Source organism: Falco rusticolus, chromosome 4 (assembly GCF_015220075.1).
Source record: "Falco rusticolus isolate bFalRus1 chromosome 4, bFalRus1.pri, whole genome shotgun sequence".
NCBI lineage: Eukaryota > Metazoa > Chordata > Aves > Falconiformes > Falconidae > Falco > Falco rusticolus.
The window spans coordinates 103,324,912-103,345,020 of NC_051190.1; the positions used below are offsets into that span (position 1 = coordinate 103,324,912).

At 37.9% G+C, this 20,109-nt stretch overlaps 1 protein-coding gene across 4 annotated transcripts in view; it reads left to right on the forward strand.

Moving 5' to 3' along the window:
• Positions 1-20,109, forward strand: part of SLC4A7 (solute carrier family 4 member 7) — a 97,638-nt gene that overhangs the window by 32,988 nt on the left and 44,541 nt on the right. For all 4 annotated transcript variants that reach the window (XM_037383047.1, XM_037383049.1, XM_037383051.1 and 1 more), the window contains exons 2-4: positions 2,658-2,739; positions 16,654-16,797; positions 19,029-19,164. In XM_037383047.1, the coding sequence (XP_037238944.1) occupies positions 2,658-2,739; positions 16,654-16,797; positions 19,029-19,164 (362 nt within the window). The remainder of the gene's footprint in view (positions 1-2,657; positions 2,740-16,653; positions 16,798-19,028; positions 19,165-20,109) is intronic.

Genomic DNA, 20,109 nt, shown 5'->3' on the forward strand with positions numbered 1-20,109 from the left:
TTTTCTCTTTCATATTATAAGACACTCAGGATAATTTAGAGGATTTTCTGTTTCCGTCTATTTTGAGTTTTCTAGTGACATGAAGGATTTGTGTGTGTGTCTGTTTCTGTGAGCTGGAGTGCACTACAGTCCTATCATTTTGATTGTGTCCCTGAGATGAATTGGAAGGTAGGTATGCTTGAGGCCTTGCTAGTGTTACAGCCTTACCAATGCAGTTAAATGTTTTGCTGTACTTATTTGGTGCCTCAAAAGATTGTTAACTTAAAAGCTTTTTAATGCTGCTGCTTAGAGGCCTCTTTTTGATACTGGGTTGATGCACGTTCAATGTTTTTTTTTCCCCCAAGTTGTGTTGGAAGATCTATCTTCACGAAAGGTAAGAGCCAAGACTCACTTTGCAACTGTTATTTCCCCCCCTGCCTCCAGAACGGTTATCAGTGAGATGACAGAGGTCGATTACATGATGAAGGCATCTTCTAGACAGCTCTATAATTTCATTTTGGTGTGTAGGAGACAGGAATGTACTATTTCCCCCTGTCCCGTTGGGGGGTGTGTGTGTGTGTCCCATCTTATTACCACGATGCTGTCTACATTTCTTGATTCTTCTTTTTTAATAGGTCCTTGTAACATTTTCACAGATCTGCCATCAGGCACAACTGCAGTTTAACCACCTGAATTTTTAAATTGTGGCTGTCTGGAGTGTGCAGGAATTGTGGTTTTTCTACCATGCCTGCAAAACTCTGCTTTTGTAATGCAGTAGTGGCAACAAAGTTATGTTACTGTGTAAGCCTGCCTTGAAAACTCCATTCTTGGGGACACAGCTCAGAATCAATCATTACTTAGCAGCATAAACCTCTGAAAACTATGTGCCAGTCTTTTTTTGTATCTTGCTTATTTATTTACACAGTGCCAGCTGCTTTTTATTTTTTATAACTAACTGTTAACTTTTTTTAAACCTAATCTGAAAAAAGCCCTTTTTTCCTATATGTGCCGTTTGCCATCTTCATATTCTTTAATCTACTTCCCTCAATAGTTAACAAAGATCTGGACTTTTTTTTTTGTGTGTGTGTGTACAAGCACACAATATACTATGAGAGATCTTTTATTAAGACTAAGGAGCTATGTGTTCCAAAAAATTTTTTTATTTGGTAGGGGTTGCCAACAGTGTTTTAGCTTGTAGCTGTTACACAGGTTTGTTGTTTTTCATCCTTGTTGCTTCTCCATGAGATGACAAATCTGTTCTATATATAGAAGCATTGCACTATTGATTAATTCTAAGATCAAAGTTAGGTGAATGTCAACACTGTTAGGGTATCCAGTCGCTATAAGATTCCTGGTTCAGGCTTCTGTTTTCTCTTTATGAAACCATTATCACAGATCCCACGGTGATCACTTCTGGCAGCAGCCCACTGGTGCATTTACGTTGATCAAACAGGTATTTGTGGTATATCTGGCTGTCGTACAGCCACGAGAAAAGTCATGTTGGTGAACTGATCCAGTGGAAGGCTAAGATGTTAAAAACATAAAATGCACTGCTTCAGCTCTTTGTATTTGACTTCACGATTGATAGATCTGACAAGGAAAAAAGTGTGTGCCCAAGGGAGCAGAAAGAGCAGGGACAGTATTCAGCCGTTAGCTTGCCATGATACATAGTTAGATGTAAAGCAAAGCCTTACTCCTATGGTAGGCAGCAGTTCTTTTGGAGAAGAGTTCTGCCAGGAGGCCGTCATTTGTGAGCTGTTATAAGTGGACTGTATTTTAAGGAAAGCAAACACTTGGAGAAAGGCAACTTTAATGTTGGTTCGGTGTGAAGTCTGAGATGAGATTCCGAGTTTCCTACTGCACAGTTATTTTAAGGTTTATTTTAGTCAAGATGGAGCAAAAGGCAGTGTTTAAAGGTCTGCTTTAGTGATGTGACAAATGTGATTAGGGGACACATTCAAAGATAAGCCTCAATCTTGAGCCTGCATCTATTTCAAATACCATGCTTTTGTGTTACGAGTGGCATGGTTTCAGTAGTAATGGGATCTGAAAAGATAGTCTTGCAACTGCTGTTTCCTAATGTTAATTAGATAGGGATGAGGTTAACAAGCTGCCTGTTGAAAGCTGAGTGAAACCATTATTTTGACTGTTAGTCTAGGAGGGACCCCCAAGCTGTGTAACTTAACTCTTTTGCCACTCCTTTTGTGTAACATTTGGTTCACAAAAGCTGCTTACCTGCGCTGGAAATTGTCACACAGGGTTTGTCCCCTGAGCAAATGGGTTTGAGAACCTGAGTGTTACCTCATGTAACTTTTTTAATATTTGCCAGTTATTTTATTGAAGTTCATTAATTGCTATTGAATGTAAAACAAAAAGAATATTGCACTGCTGAAATATGTCCTGATCTTTGATATGATGAAATTAAAAACATCACAAAAGGAAATTGCATGTTATTTAGCTTATCTGTTTACTCTGGTTTTCCTTCAATACAGGGTAATGTTTTCTTAAGAATTGCGTGGGTAGATTTTCAGTGACATTTTCTTTCTCAGTTTCTAAGAGGTGTAAGTGTGGTGTTTTAGAAAACTTTGAGAAACAACTTCATAACTGTAGAATATATTTAGGAATTTAGAAAAAATCAGTTTATTTAGTTTTAATTAACTGGCATCTTGTTTCTTCAGGGTCATGATGAAGAAGCTGTTGTGGATATGGGCAAAATCAGCTCTACTATCAATACAAACTTTGAGAAGGAAGAACTAGAGAGTAAGTTTGTGGTGGCTTTCTGTTGCTTAACATGCATTTTTTTGCCTTGGGATAAAAGATCCATTTTCTTTCAAATGCAACCAGTATCACTAAAAGGAATCAGAATTTCATGACCATCATGAAATTCTAGGAATAAGCCCAGTGAACAGCAGATGACCTGCCCAGTTTTTTGTCTCTCTGCATGCTAATACCCACTGTTACTCAAATCTGTTACAGAAAAAAAAAAATATATTAAAAACCCTCAAAAAATAAAAATTATGAAGATTTCCAAGGAAAGCTTGCTTCTGAGATTGTATGTTTTACAAACTGATTGCTGTCAGTAAGAAATTTCCAAGCACACGTGATGTAAAGTTCTACAGAATCAAAACGCGGGAAAGTTCATTATCCTTGTGAGTGCGTCCGTGCATTTTAAATACTGAGAGTCTGAACAGGTAACAGTGGTTCTCGTTCCATGGTAAACTGTACATTCTGCAGTCAGTTAAGCATTATGGAATTCTGTTAGTCTTCATTATTTGTTTCAGGATCCTGCATTTAGCAAGAAAAATGGCATTTTCATGTAGCAAAATGCAAAATTGGATACTTCATCGAAGAAACAATTTCTTAGTGACTCAAAAAACGAAGTAGATAAGGATGAAGATTCTTGGATGCTATTTAGCAAAGCGAGAGGGAAAAGCTAGGGAGATTCAGTGTTAAAATCTTATTTATTCACCTTTCACATAGAATGCTCTGAAGCTTAATTAACATTTGCAAAATGCTAGAAAAATATCCATAGATTCACCAAGCAATGTTTCCTGACAGTACTGAGTGTTACTGGTTCAGAACATCAGAGAGCCATTATAGCAGCAGTTTCTAGCTGAGAAATGTTGATTTTTAGGTTGTTGTCACATTTTCTTATACTGTGGCCTAACGAGACAGATTAAAGTGGTTAAAGTTGTTTGTTGCTGTTGTAGTCATACTCTTGCTCTGTTCCTTTCAGTCTGTTACTATTTTCCATCTTGTACTGACAGTTTGTCTGACTGTACCATAAGCATGCTTAGGTACGTTAACCAGCAGAAAATGTAACAGTCCTGCCAAAGGAAAATAATAAAAAAAATTCTCAGCGGCTGAGCGCCCCAAACCAGTTTGCCATGCAGATGGATGTGTGCCAGTGCTGACCGGGGAAGGGAAGTGTGAATATGAGGCTGAGAGGTGCAGCAGTGGAGGCTGCAACAGCCCAGTTTAGATAAGGTTGAGCTGTGGTGAAACTAGTCGTGTCTGTTTCTGCAGTTAAATCTTCAGTGCAGATTTAAGCTATCTCCTCTTCCATTTTCTTCTCTTGCTTTCCTCTGAGAGATGACCCAGAAAATGCATGTGTGTGTTTTGCAGGGAGGCAGGGGGTTAAGGGGAAGCAGGCATTCAGCTGGAGTGGTGTGCAGTGCAGCTGGGGTTGTGAACAGCTGTAATGCCTCAACCACGGAGAATGACATGAGAAGAATGACATGGGAACATGCAGCGATTTCACTTCCCCAGTCTCTTTCATAGCACGTTTTTCAGAGTGCTTCAGCCAGTCCACCACTGCTTACACAAGATGCTGGGAGGGGGTTCAGGCTGCTTGAGGCAATTCAAGCACTTGCATTGCTGATGGTGGAAGATATCCCAGCCTTACCCGTGCCCAGAGGACTAAATGAAGGTGAAACAGACTTTTAGTTTCATGAGCAATTGAGTCAAATAACAGCTGTTGGAAGGAGGAGATCTCACTGTCCTCACCTTGCTCTTAGCCATGCACCTTACTTCTCCTTTGGCTGCCTTTCACACGCTTTGGAGTGATCCAGTGTTAAGTGTCTCAGTGTGAAAGAGGGCTGGCTATACAGAGGTTAAACAAATAACTAAGAAGTATCTGACATGAAAGATGTATTCCAGTATGATTATCACATTTCTGAAGCTTCATATAGGCACAGGTTTTCATATTCAAGTAGGAATTATTTTTGATGATTACCTATATTTTGTAGTATCTTACATATGTGTAAGACAATTGGTGCTTTCCCTCCCTCAAATGATAGAATGGGGAAAGGGAGGGATGGCATGTATTTTTAACTTTTATCAGTGGAAACTGGTCCAAAGAAAGGAAGAGAAGTTTTTACTTTCCTGTACAAAAGAGAAAGGTATGTAAGTACAGTTGTGTATGACTCATAGTTAGCTAATCTGAGATTCACAGAAGAGATCCTTTAGATATGGAATGTCTTAGAGGATAAGTTTATTTGAACTTACAGCTCTGTTTATGAGAGCATTATTTTTAGGCTACTATGATTAAAGTAGGTATGTGGGATTTTGGGGTTTTGTTTTTAATTCTGGTATTAAAGTCATGCAAGGGGAGAAATGGAATTGTTGGCTGCAAGCAGTAAAAAACCTCTGGATAGTATTATTTTTCATTACTGACTTACGAATGTTTTCTTGTGGCTTAGGAAGACCTATAGTTAAGCATTGGGTATTTTAAGTGTTTTAAGACCTGAAAACTGTTTCAGTCCAGTCTTCCAGCTTGTTTTTGTGGTGACTTGGAAAAGAGTTCTAGGAACTTGGAACTTTTCCAGAAGTATGTGTTGACTCATTTTTGAGGAGAGGCAGCAAGCAGTTAATGCAGTTCAGTTATGATGTGAAACACCAAACCTTTAAAAACCAGCATGGACAGGTGACACTTAACTGCTTTAAAGCCTGTACAAACCAAAGTTGATGGATTTGATGCTGTAGAAGGCATGATTTTGTTACTAATACTAAAGCAAAGTTTTGTTGGTATCGTCAGTATTGCATACTTCCATTTTCTGGAAATGTTGTGATGAAATATTAATGAAAACAGGGTGAGATGCTGAAGTGGAAAACAGTTCTTAAGAGTTAGGGCTTCTCAAGCTCTGCATTCTGTTTGTGGTGGCAGGGAAAGTGTGGTATGTATCTGGAGTGACAGTGTTTAGGTTAGAAAGGTTAGGCACAGGCTACTTGTTTCGTAACTCTATTCCTGTAAATGAGAAATGGGTAGAGATGGTAAACTGCAATTGTGGGCAGACAGTGTGTGTACTAAATAAAGGTGCTGCTTTCTTACTGAAGCTGTAAGACCTTGCTTTGAAATAACAAATGCCAGTTTACAGAAGAGCTAGAACGGGGATTAACACCTTAAAATAACCTGTTTAAGAGTACCCGATGTTCTTAACTTGATGTCAGACTCTCTGAGCTGCAATGAGTAAGAGTAGTAACAAAGTAAGGCAGGAGGTGGAAGTAAGGCAGGAATGGTAGTGGCAGAGGTATTTCATGCTGTCTTGTAAAAGGTGATTTCTGCTAAGAACCATGTTAAAGGAAAGCTTTCTTAAACCTGAGTTTGTATGTTTGGCTTGATATTACCAGGACCTACCTTTTTAAATGTGTAGTTAATTTTCACCTTGATTCGGGGATACATTTACTAGGTACAGCTTAAGGGAAAAAGGATCTATTCTGTTACTCTTAGCAGTTGCAGGTGTAGCAGAGATAAGGAGTTTACACATAACAGAAGTCTTGTTCCAGAAACAATCTGAGGTCAAGAGTGTGTGTCTCAGTAGACAAGTTTTCCGTGGCTTAAATCCAAGAAGCAGCTTTCAAGATTTAATAGTTACTGTACTCTCACACTGTCATGTGGCCAGGTGTAAGTAGTGTTTACATTTCAAGTGACCCTATTATCTCTGCTACCTTGATGGTTTAGAGCCTTATTTTCCCTTTAAGAAAACAGCTGTGCTTTTCAGTTAATCTTAGTTGATAAGGACAGGTCATTAAACAGTTGTGCAGTTTTTCCACCTCTAGAAGTGAATATTCTATATCAAAGTAGAAAACTTGCTGTACGAGTGTTTTGCAGTTCATCGTGTTATGAGTAGTTAGAAATTGTTTCAGTATTATGAAAGGGATTTGGGAAACTAAGAGAACTTATATGGGAACTTGTAGTAGAGTGTCCTGCTAAGGTTTTTTTCAGGTGACAGGTTTACTATTATTCTGCCTTTTTAGATGCATCCAAATTGCAGCTGATCAAAACCCATGAATAGTTCTGTAAAATAAAAAAATTGTACAGGAGCAGGTAAATACAGGTAATGGAACAGGACTTCATAGTTGCTGGCATTTTAAGATTGTGCTTAGTATTTACATTTTCATGTTCTGTGAATGGCTATGCTAATTTAGGCAGTACCGAACAAGTTTCTTGCCCTTCTGAAGCTACAGCATGCATGCTTGAACCTTGAAGAGACCCCTTAATGGTCTAGAAAAAAAAGTGTGTTTAACAGAAAATAATTTTGAATGCTGTTTATCATGCTAAGCTCTATCTTTTTATGTGGTCAAAAAGTAGAAAAATGGGATATGTAACTGCGGCTGAAACAAAAAATAATTTAGGATGCTCATTAATGATGCTTGCAGAGCAACTTTCATCCATCCTGTAGTGATACCCCTGAACTGGAAAGATTGTTCCTGCTCCTTAGTTTGAGTTGAACTGAGAGGAAGCAAAACCATGTCTCTTCAGACACAGTGCAGCTGGTCAGGTATATGAAACGTACTCTGAATCATATGCAACATCAAGAAAATGTTCACTTGCACCACTTTTGTTAGTGCAGGATATTTTGTCCTTATAATTTAGAAATAAATGTTAGCTGTCATCAGTGCTTCTCGAAGTCACAAAAACTGAGGTGTTTTCCTAGTAAGATTTTTTTTTTTTTTTAACGCAATCTTGATGAAGTGAATTTTGGAATTAGGCTGTATTGCTACAGCTTTGTCACACATCTTGAAAATTTAGTTACAATATCTGTTACTATGGGAATCCTGTATTAGAGTCCGCACGCAAGTTCCTCAAGACCCCTTGTTCTGTTCATTTATGCAATATTCAGATTCCTATGTAGAAAGAATAATTGCCCTCGGCTTATTTTATTATTTGTGGTGTCCATCACGAAGGTAAATCCTTAACAAACACTATCAAAACTGTTTTAGACTGCCTTTTGAGAGGGAAAGTTGGCAACCTGGTTGTGTAGATGTAAAACTCAATAGGGCACCTGAAGAGACTAGACACGATTTTCAGTGTTGATGTGTTGTTGCTTTTGGAGGCAGGGGGGTATTGCTGATTTCTACCTTATTTTTGGGAGTTGTTTCTGATTCTTCCAAACACAGTATTACAATATTAAAAATTGCTATACAAATATAGTAAGTCTATGAAGTATACTGAGTATACAAATATATTAAGTATGCATGTTACTATAAATTCTGAAATTTTTACTTGCATGTTAAGTTACATGCAAATTTCTGGAAAGACATACTGTAAGCTCCTGGCAAGTGGAGCTTAGTACTAAGTTGAGACAAGAGACTGACTTTCTTTTTTTTTACATTATGAGATTTCTTGATGGTGACCTAACCAGAGCTGAGTGTAAAAAGAAGCATAGACTAGTCCACCCCAAAATTCATATTCTTTAGCTAGATAACAATTGTATAAATGAAAAAAAAAAATTTTTTTTTTTAGCAGTTTTGATATCACTGTTGTCCTCACCTTTGAGGGAAATGACTCATTACTCTACAATACATCTTCCTAATGAGTGTCCTTGAGACAGTTGTTAATTTTTTATTTGTTGAATGGTCTCACCAGCTAAGGAACCCATCTGAGCACCCATCAACCCTTCCGTTTACGAATAGCTGCTGACAGGATGTTTCGTCTTGCTAAAGATGATGTTACCCAACTTTTACAATCTTCCTGACTCAGTTGGGACTGAGTGGTGGTATTCATATTGAAACTAAGTCAGCATTTTTACATACATCGTAAGTAATTCATTAGAATAAAAACAGTATTACTATTTTGATTTTATTTTTGTTTAAAAAATGTGGTGTATGTATGATGTATAAATCTGTATGATACTCTATTCTACTTTAAGGAAAACATTCTCAGAGAAGACAGCTTTTGTAATAACTTAGATCTGTATTATGACTAAGTGTTGCTTTATGGGAGATTTAGACTTCAGTAATTTCAGTGATTCCTTCACAGGAACTGGGATAAATGTGTAGGGAAAAATAAAATTAATTTTAGCTATGCTTCCTTTCTTATGTAGCCAGTTTAAAGTAGAAGATCTTTATATAAATACTGAAGCTTATGTGAAAATAATCTTTGAAGAATGTAGTGCAGCAAAGTGTAAGGTTTTTCAATATGGTACGTTTTCTGTGGAGGTAGAAGACAGTGGTGTATATGAATACCCTTGAGTTGTTGCAGTTTCTAACAAGTAGGGCTAGATTATCTAATAGTCACCTTCAAAACAGACAAAATTGTTCTATCACATTGACTATCATGTAGCAATGTTTTTTTTGGTGTGCATCAGCGTTTAAACTTGAATCAGTTCATGAGAACATCTGCAGCAGACAATAACTTTGCTTATACTTGTTTAAAATTCATTTTTGGAAATGTCCATGCTAATTTTAGCACTTCTTCTTAAAACAGAGTTGTTTTTAAAATGGATGCCATTCAAAACAAATGCCTTTTATGTAAACATGTAAAATAAATATTTATTGTAAAATAGACTAAGATGGAAGCAATGCTTTTTAATAAGTTTGACACAAACTGCATCCTAACAGTTTTTAAATTTTTTACACCTCTTTTATCTCAGAACATTATGTAATGTTTCTGTTCTGGCTGCATCAGAAACGTTACAGAAAGGTAACTAGCTGCAGTTTGTAATCTCAAACATACGTAAAATTGTTATTCAAGTAGCACAGCCATAAAATGAAAGTTTTGCCAAACAGCATCAATTGAAACATAAAACTTTCAGTGAACTTGCTGGCCTCAGATTGCTCAAATTTTAAAATTTTTGATTAGGCAGAAGAAATAGGAGACTGTACTTGATTCTGCAGCCTGTTGTTTCTTGACAGCTTTTCATAATATTTATCTTACTATTTTTAATCCCTTTAAAATCAGTTGTTCCAAAATTGGCTAAACCTGTGACTTGATGGATGTTGGAAGTCTGAGTGGATGACTTCTCCATTTGCAGTTCACTGAAAGCTAATGTTTCACAGCCATTAAAGCTTTTAAAGTATGAGACTTTTTTTTATTTGTGATTTTATAAAGAAAGTTTGAGCTTTTTGCTTAGAAAGGGTAACTCCTACAGGAGGCAAGATTCTCTCTGTAATATTCTTCATATCTTAAAATATCAGGAAATAGACGCGTTTGGGGGCAAGCTGATCCCTTTAAGGCTGTGTGCAGCAGTTGCACCTGAAAGCAGTGTAGTCAAACGTGTAATGAGAATGTTTTTGTGGCCCATGGATGAAGTGGGAAAATCTTTGCAAATGTTTCTTTTGAAATACTTCACAAGGGCAGTGTTACGAATGCGGAGGCCTTGTGTCCTTACAGGGTATGGCATCCACTAAGGGCTGAGAGCATCACTTTCTTTATAATGGGTGAAGGGCCAGTCTTTGATCATAATGGGACTTTTGCTTGATTTGCGTGTTTCTAGGTTTTCTCCCCTCCAACAGAAACAACTGTGAAACTACCGTAGGTATGTGTGTGTCTTTTTCTGAGCTCTGCTGCGGAGGCGGGTGGGACCAAGAACCTCGAGCGAGTTGGTCTGACTCGGCTGTGCAGTGCAAGGGCAGGAGCCAGCCACCGCTCCCGCAGGTACCGGTGCTGGCTCCTCTGCCTGCCAAGGGCGGTGGATGCTGGCGGTGGGCCACAGAGACCTGGGGTGGACCTGCTGTGCCAGGATCCCTGTGCAGCTCTGGCAGCTGGCACTGAGCTTTTCCTATCGGTGTCACTACCTGCACGTCTAATGTCATTACTGATAACGCCTTCTTGAATGTTGTTGATTGTCAGATGGGAGTATTCAGTGCATTTTTTTTTTGACCGCCACTACCAAGTCCTATTTGGCTTTAAACCAGAAAAAAAATCACTTGTGTGTAATGAGAAATCTGGCATTTACTGCTTCTACCAGTCAACAAAATATGATGCTTTCATTGTGTAGTGAGGAAACACTCCTACTGAGCTGCTTTACCATATGCTCTACATACTAGATCTTTGGATTACGCTTCTCAATTTTATCTGTCCAAGTATTTTAGTATAAAGAGCATATTCTCAGATATGCTTAATTACCAGGAGCAACAGGAGATTTCAGACTGCAGTGCAGGAGTTTTAACAGATTCTAAAATATGCTGTACTGTGGAGACTCTTTGGGCTCCAGCTATGGCATGTAACTGTCCTGTGAATGAATTTTCTTTACTCCTTTGTACAGATTTGGTTAGAAAATCTTATTTCAAATGCTTTATTCTGAAAGCAAGAGGTAATTTTTGTCAAATAATTATTTTGACAAAGCACAGAAAAAAAAATCCTTGGTGGTAATAGGGTTTTTTTTATGGTCTGGTCATGCATGGGAGACCAAGATTATATTAAAATACTTTATATTCAATTTTACTTCATTAATTCTTTAGAAAATATTTTGACGCTTTCTTGGGAATGTTTCATATGACAAGTTTATAAAAAAAGCTAAAATAATGCAGTTTATTTTGAAATACTTGGTTTCTGTCTCACACTGAGGACTTAGCTATCAATACTAAATTGTACATTTATTTGCATACTTCAGAAATGTGGCATTACTTGTAATCAGAACATCAAAGAATTGACATAGTAGCAGTATTTTCAGTGTACTACTGACTTGAGCGGATTTTCAGAATTTTTATTATAAATAAATCAACTTTACACAAATGGGGGATGTGTGTGTAAACTAGGAATTCTACTTGTTCCCTAAGCTTCACCAGAACAGAGAATATTTGGAGAAGACCTTTGGGCTGTAAGTTTTTTTTTGGGCGTGAAAAGACACTTCTTGTTCTCACTCTTCACTTCTTCCATCCACCTAAGATTATTTTTCCCATTTGTGTGCTTCTACCTTTGGAGCAGGGCTGTGGCAGAAGAGTTACAAGGTGTACTAATAAATTGCATTGAGCTTATTTTTGTGCATGTAAGTACTTCCTGTGATGTAAGGGGAACTAATGTCAAGGCATCAGATAAAGATAGATTTCAAATGCTTCCTATTAGGGTAGTGTGGTTTTGGTGATGTGAGTTAAAGACATCAAGCAGCTGCTGCTTTTCAGATTTTATGGTCTGAAGGAACAGATTAGAATCTCTCCTGTAGATCCTCCATTTTTTCCATGCTGGGACAAGATTGATTATGACATTATTTGATTAAATAAAGGCTTTAGTGTATAAATAAAATGTATGTGTGTAAAAAGTGATGTGTCCTCAGATGATTATGTGAAGATTTTTGGAAAAGTAGTAATTGTCATGGAGTCTGTGCCTTCAGTAGAATGTTGGGGGAACTTGCCAAGAAGGTGGAGTCAGACGTTTGTTGGGTGCATAGTGAAAGGGCGAGGGGGGACCACATGCAAGATGCGGTATTGGAAGTGCTGATTGGATATCCGGAAATCTTTTTCATGCAGCATATTATATGTTGGAGTAGGTTGCCTGGAGAGCTGTAGATTATCTGTCCTTACAGATACTCAGAGCTTGGCTGGGTGACATCCTGACCAACCTGATCAGAAAGATGGCTTCAGCTTTGAAGTTGGCTATCCTTTGAGGAAGATCGGACCAGATAGTCCACCTCCAGATGTCCTTTAGAACTGTAATTAATGTATGATCTCTGCAGTTCAGATTTCAAAGCAACAGGATTTGAGAATTCATAGATATTAACATGGCTTTCTTTGCTTTCTCTTGTTAACACGGGGAAGAATGTCCTTCTTTGTATGAATCTTGAAAGACATCTAAGTAACAAAATGATGAGTAGAAAAAAAAAGTTCTGTGTGGAATTGGACTTAACAGGGTTGCCACATGAGAGCATTTTTGTATACATGTTTTTGATCTCTTTCAGACTTTAGAAGTCGTCGTGTAGGAGCTTTGGGTAGAAATCAGGGAACTTAAAAAGAGCATTTTCTATATTGTCGGTTTTATAGGACTTGATATAAACTGGCTTTTCAAATAAGACCAACCATGTGATGGAGACATGTAGCAAGCTCCTGATGTTTAAATTTGTTTTGTACTGATAAGGACCTTGTGTGATAAATACTCTTGATGGATTTGAACAGCTAAGCTTGGATAAAGTCATGTTAGATTAAAATGAACAATTATCTCTTGAGCTTTGTGTTACTAAATTTAGGGTCCAGCAGTCTACTAATTCTATTGATCATTGGTTTAAAGTAATTCTGTAACAAGCTTTGCTCAAGTGTGGTACAGATGTTTGTTTGGATACAGCTTTGAAGGTCACATAATTGTACCTTTCAATCTTTTAAAAACAATATTCAAGTAAAAGGTTGTGGTCACTTTCAAAATGATACTGATGCTAATAATATTAATTCCAGCCTTTTTAGAGTTAACTTTTTCTCCATTGCTATTATACTCCTTGCCTTTCTGGCTTTGTTTTTGGCCAAGGTGAAGCAACTGCAAGTTGTTTTGCCCTGTTCATTGGGAATAAAGAAAAAATACCCCTGTGCTTTTGTTTCATTTTTTTCCTTTTTGTGTTTGTAAGTAAATCTTTATCTGCAACCATTCATTATTCAGACAAGAGTAGTTAAACTTAAGGGAGCACAGACCTACTCAATACAGCTGTCCTTGTATTTAGAGGACTTCCAAGTGCTCTGCTTTGTGGAGTTAGAACTAAAGTTAAGCTTGTCCAGCTGTTGTTATGCAGTTTTGCCCTGCCTTTTGGAGTTCAATATACCTGCAACATGCTTTTGGGTAATCATGACAGTGTACACAACAATAGTAGTTTTGGATTTCCTAGGTAGTAGAGGAGATGTCTTTGTTTATGAATGTCTGTGATACCACCCCCCCCCCCCCCCCCCCCCCCCAACCAACCAACCAACCAACCAAAAAACCCCTCTCCTTTTTCAAGGAACAGGCTGGTGCACTCATAAGGTGGTGTTTGCAATAGCTGAACTTTCCTTGGTTAGTTTGTTGTACTGCCACCCCCATGTTTGCTCTGGGAAAACAAAAATTATTGAGGCTGTTTTTCAACATCAAGGTTTTTTTCTTGAAATTAATCTGATAGAATGACATTGGATTGCAACACATGTTACTTAATAATCACTGAAAATCATCTTGCTCTTAAGTGTTTCGCATTTGCCCAAAAATAGAGCTGCAGGTGTAGCAGTCTGATCTCTTGGCATACAGAGGAGTGACTGGGGGAAGGTGTTCTTGTTTCACATTCGCCCCCATGTGAGGAAGTCTCCTTTCACACAGCAGCCACTTCTGGGCAGCGTGGGCTGAAGGGCAGGGTAACCCACTGCTGCCTGTTCCCACGGCTTTGTGATAGCCCAATCTGCTGGGGTAGTGAGAAGGCACTTTAAAGTTTCCTTCTGGAGTAGAAAGTAATGCTAAATGTAGGTTGTGGGCTGGCTGTCCAGGTGGAGGACTCAGTTGAGCAGCGAGTGTCTGCTTGGTGTGCCTTGAAACATCTGAGGCACCTGGATGTAGCGATAGCTGAGAGTTCAGTGCATTTTGGGTAGGAAAAGTGATTTGCTGTGGTTACAGGGTGTTTAAAAACACCTTCTGTTTGTTGCTTACTTCAGCTAGGTTTTCCCTAGCTTTTAGCTGCCCCTCTGCAACATACCTGCTCTCCTCCAAACTTTTCTACTGAAAAATTTTCAGACTGCAGTTTTGTAAAAGGAGGTGGACTTCTTGTTTCCTTGTTCCACCATGCAGCAATGTGGTCTTTGGCTATAGAAACCACACTGTTACAAATGCTAATTTTTGCAATAGCAGGATGAATTGTTTTAAGATTGAGGCTCTTCAAAAAAATTGTATGGGATTTTGGTTTGTTCTTTGGTATAGAAAACTATGTGGCTTTTTTTGTCTTCATTTATGGGAAAAGTAAGAGATCAAAATGTGGAAGTCATCCTTATTTTTCAGGAAGTAAAATCTTGAGCAATTTCAGATTCCTGAAATTTTCTAGAAAGTAGTCACCTGCAAGTTTTTTTTGTGCAATGATTAAAGCACGTGCTTAAAACAGTCTTACTGATACTAAACAAAATGCACTTCTGCTAGAAATATGTTTGAGTTTCTTTGAGGAAAAAATAGTTCCTTCATAAAATCAATCGCTGACAACAAATAGAACTGTTTATATATAAGTATAGTTTAATACTTGCTAATTGAATATATAAAATAATACAAAAAATCCTAACAGGGCTGATGACAGTGAGTGGTGGGTCAGTTGGTTGCACTAGGCAGCTTTGAGTGGGGTTTGGTGAGTAATGCAACTATTTTTCAACTGAGTACTTTTGCTTCCCCTATACGTAAGACACTTGTATTGCAAAGGTATCAATAATGTTAGGGGCCACCTACTCATATATCAAATGCATTAATTTATGTTTAGGTGCCACATTTGCATTAATTTCTCTGGGAATTTCATAGTGCATAGTAGTTGTGGAGGCCAGGCTGCCTGGCAAGGGCTGAGTGTGTTCTTGTTGGAAGAAGCTCACAAAAAAGCGCATCTTTCTCTATAAATGGGACTGACGAATGCTTCAGCAAATTAATCTGTTTTCCACTCTTACATGGAAGCAAATAGCTTTTAATATACTAAATTTCAGATCTGGTCATAGTTGATTCTAATTAAAACTAGTATGTCAAGAATCAGGTCTTGTAACTTGGAAAGGAATCGTGACCAAATTCATTAAATGTTGAACTTATTAATGCATTATCACTGATTTTCGCTTGGTCTTTTTGCTTATGTAGCACTGTAAAAAGTACTGCTTTATGAAAGTTTTGGGCTTACAAATTCTTCAAATTTGACATTCTACCACATTTTCTTTAAAACTCTGTAATCACCAGAATTTTTTTATGTCTGTAATGTTGAGTGTGTGTGTGTGTGCACATGCTGTACACTCATATACATGCATGTATGTGTACAGTCACAAGTCCTAGGGCTTGTTTGTCTTCTGTAAATTTGCATCTCTCAGAGCTGGAAAACCACTTCCTTTTCCTTTTGTTAATGTCAGTCTTCTGTAATAACAGTTTCATACGGTAGAAGAGTATTTAGTGTTAACCTCCAGGCTTATAGTTAAGGTGTTTCTTCCTGACTCTGTTGAAAAAGAAATTGAAAATATTATTGTACATGCTGTCTCCATTACAGGAGACATGGTAGTAATGTGTTCGTGACAGTCTGTTGATGGATTTCTTTTGCCAAGTTGTTGATGCTAGTATTGCCGTAATGTGAAAGGACAAAGAAAAAAAATGTTTGACGTACATATTTTAGAGGAGTGGAGTATATATTAATTTGAGGATGCGCTACCTGAATTTATTTAAAAATTCTAGAATAGGAAAAAAATCCCAACCTTCTCTTTAAGTTATTTGACATTTTGGCATGTTTCCAAAAACAAGTTCCTTTTATGCTCCTAAACTGAAGCTTATGTTAATGGTGTAGTGGAGTATTGTGTTCGCCTAGATGTGTTACATGCTACTTGAAGAAATATTGGCAGTTCATTTGAGCAGAGAAGGCTCCTTGCAGGCTTGATAACTGATGGTTAATTTCTGAACTGAACTATGAGATTACATCTTGCCATTTTAACAGCTATCCTGATACGATTCCCTTCAAAAAAGAGGAGCATCGTGTGATTTCTCTGCCTTGTGTTGGTGTTTATCAAGTAGCTTCTTCCAGTGTTGCAGGTCAAGCTTGTGTTTCTATGTCACTTGTTTCACAACAGAGTTCATAAAATGAGTGAGAACATGGCCCAATTTAACAGGGAAATGAGTGTAGCGCTAGTTCCTTGACATCAGGGAAGGACAGAAAAGAAATGTGGTATTTGTTCACTAAAGGTAGTTTTGCAGAGTGCTTTTGTGTGTTTTTGTCGAACTCTGCCTTTTTGACACCGACACTAGATTTGGGCAGGAGGTAACTTTTTAAAAATTGTTTCCTTTTTAACTTTCTTAAAAAGGCCACAGAGCGGTGTATATTGGAGTTCACGTCCCTTTTGGAAAGCAAGGCCGTCGGCGACACAGACATCGTGGGCACAGGCATCACAGAAGAAAAAAAGAAAAAGAAACTGACAGAGAGGATGGCCGAGAGTCTCCATCATATGGTAAGAAATCTGTTGTGCTAGTTCTGTTTGTCTTGAAAATAAACTTGTAGTAGTTACTCTGTGCTTAAATGGTTTTTCTGCTGTTCTTTTACTCTCAGTGTAAATAATGTCTTTCTGTGTACAATCGGGTGAGGATTTTGTGGTCGTGTTTTATCTAAATCATAAGTTGTTGGACCTCATCCAGCTGTCTGCGTGAGTGTTCAGCAGCCTGCACTGAATAGGTTAGAATAGAGCTTCGTAATACTCGCCTGTAGCATAAAAATCTCTTATTTAAATTAGACACCTTTTTCCAGATTGTGTAGCCTTGTATTATGCTTTCTCTGTCACTCAGGATTCTTGAAAGTATGAATGTAGCTGTGAAGCAGCATTTGCCATGGTAATTTGATCACTGACTTATTAAAATATTTACTTCAGCCTTCTTGCTGTCTGTTACTAAAGGAATTGTACTGCCTTCTAAGTTTTAGTTTTGGATCAGGCAGCACTCCCCTGGCCTGCCCTTTGTCATCAAGAGATGACGACAACTTTGTCTTACCATTCTTTGAAATGAAATTATTTGGCAGTACTCTTAGCAGTTTTTCTTTGAGACCTCTAATATACTTCTAGACGGTAATGAACGGGAAAGTTACGGTGCGATGTTCCACTTCAGGCATGGGCACTATGCTGTTCACTGGCCAGTTTCCTGGGGGGGGGGGGGGGGGGCGGGGAGGGAGGGAGGGAAGTGTTTTCAAATTGGAATGCTTTGACAAGTCTCCTTTCACCATTCTCCTACAGTTCTTAGTTTCATCCATTTTCAAAACTTGCCCTCCCAAATACAAATGATTATCATTTGGTCTTATGGATGTAGTGTCTTACCGTACAGGTTCTGAAGCAGCAAGTAATGTTAAATAGGTAGAAAATCAGTTCTGTCTTCTGGTTACTTCTCTATCCCGAATATGCAGGGTATGGCAGGATTCTTATGATATGCTGGTTTTCGAAAAGAGATAAGCTGCTGTAGATCTTAACTGATAATAAATGCTTTTTGTATTCAGGATCTCATTTCAGAATTATGTTATTGGATTACGATGTATGCCACAACAATAATTGGCAAAAAAAAAAAAGTGCAAAATTCAGGTCTGAAGGAAGTTTATTAGTAATTCAGATATTATGCCTAAACTTAAAGGTGATCTTCCTTGTGCAGTGGAAGCATGCAGTTGTATGTTCAGGTTTAGCAGCTGTGAGAGTGATGTTTCAGTGAGCAAAGTAAAATTTTAAAAATTGAGTTTTACCCTGGATTTTCCATCTCTAATCTTCCTTGAGTTAACGTGATTGCTGTTACTGAACCCTTGTAATCTGAAAGCTCTCCCTTAAGTTGAAACAAGATCTGTGTATAGTGTTAAAAATACCTCTAAACCCATGTGTTTTTATTGGTGTGTTTTTTTTAAGCTTTGCTAATAGCAGTGGAGTCCACTACTTAATATTTAATCAGTAAAGATAGTTAAATTTTGTTATGAGTTATTACTGAGCCTGTTCCACTAGGCATTATGCTCTGAGAAGTTAAAATATTTCCTCAACATTTCAGGTGTGTAGTTTCTACTTTCTGATGCTTATTTATGTACAGTGCTCCAACCGTGCAATGAGAAAGTTAATAGTGTTTTCCCTCCTATGTAAGTAGCACCAGGCCACTGAAAAATCTGCTGCTCTAATAATATGAGTGCCTGGGTACCCGCTGTGTGTGGCGGAGGGGGAAGGCAAGACAACTCGGCTATTTAGCATCTTGAACTGTTACTAGGGCAACCAACATATGTCAGGCTGCTTGTTTCTGACAACCTGTGAGTTTTTGTTTGTTTCCCCCCTGCGCCCCTCCTTTTAATTAGTGTCTGTGTCATGATGGTATCATTTTGTTTTCAGAGCGAAAACAAGGTTTCTAGCTCTCTGGTATATTAGTTTTTACTTTTTTAAATAATTTTGCTGTTGATGTTTATTTTCATGTTGTTAACATATAGAAGAACTAATGTTACTTTTGCATTTTGTAAACTTAAAATTTCTAGGTGTTTTGTTTTCAGAAGCAAAGAAAAATTTTAAAAGGGAGGCTCCTTCTAAAGAAACGTCCATGTTTCTTTTGTTCCTCTTCTCTTGAAGACATTGTGCTGCATATTTCTAACTGAAAGCAGGAGGTTTAACTGTTATGTGGTGCTTCTTGCATAACAGAAGTATGAATTCTTTTAATTGTTCAATTTCTGCTTTTCTTCAAGACACACCATCCCAACGAGTGCAATTTATCTTGGGTACTGAAGATGATGATGAACACATTCCCCATGATCTCTTCACTGAAATGGATGAGCTGTGCTTCAGGGATGGAGAAGAATATGAATGGAAAGAAACTGCTAGGTATGCTAAAAGTAGACTGTTCAAGCTCTTATCTTCTAGTGGTTTTATTTCAGAAGAACTGCAAACCAGGTCTAGGTTAGAATTTTCCTGAACTGGAGGAGTTGTTCACTCAATTCATGCTCAGAAAATCAAAATGTTTGTTCTGGCTGTCCAGCTCTGGAAGAATCGATATGGTTCTCAAGAGACCCTCAGTCTTACTGATGCTGTGTTGACTGGTCATGCCAAATGTTGTAAAAGGTGCTTAGTTATATGTACAAGTGTTCAGCCCTGGAGCACAGTATCTGCAATCTCAGAAATCACTTTGCTGTATTATTGCTGATATATTAATTGTCATGAAGAACATTGGATATTTACATATGTTCTTCTCAGGTAGTATTCCATTAGTATTTTGCAAATTGCATGCATGAACATTACAGGATGCCATGATTATTTTTGGCTCATGTTGGTTAAGTTGCTTCCTTCTGCATAGGTGTTGTACTAAATTCTTCTGCATTCAGTACTTCTAATTACCTTATTGCACGCTAGCTTTTGCAGAAGTTCAATTTACATAATGCCTGTAAGTCAGAATCAAGATCAACTTGTAGTTACACATACTAGTATTACCTAGCTCTTGTGTCTGACTTAGCACCCTATGAGACTTGAACATGGTATGAATATGGTTTCAGACAGTTTTCAAATCCTGACATACTGATGAGATAGAGATATGCAAATCGCATAAAAAGGCACAATCCCACACTTGTTCACAAGAACTTGTGAGTAGACAGGCATTGTTCAAACCAAAAGAAAGAAAATGGGTGAAAACTAAAACAAGTGAGTGTGGTTAACAGGCCTGACAAAAATGTTGTGACTGTCAATGGTTGGGTTGTGTGAGAAAATGAAAGCTGGTATGAGCTGATGGGGTTTCCAGTTTCATGTCATACAGAAGCCACAGGGAAGAATGGGATT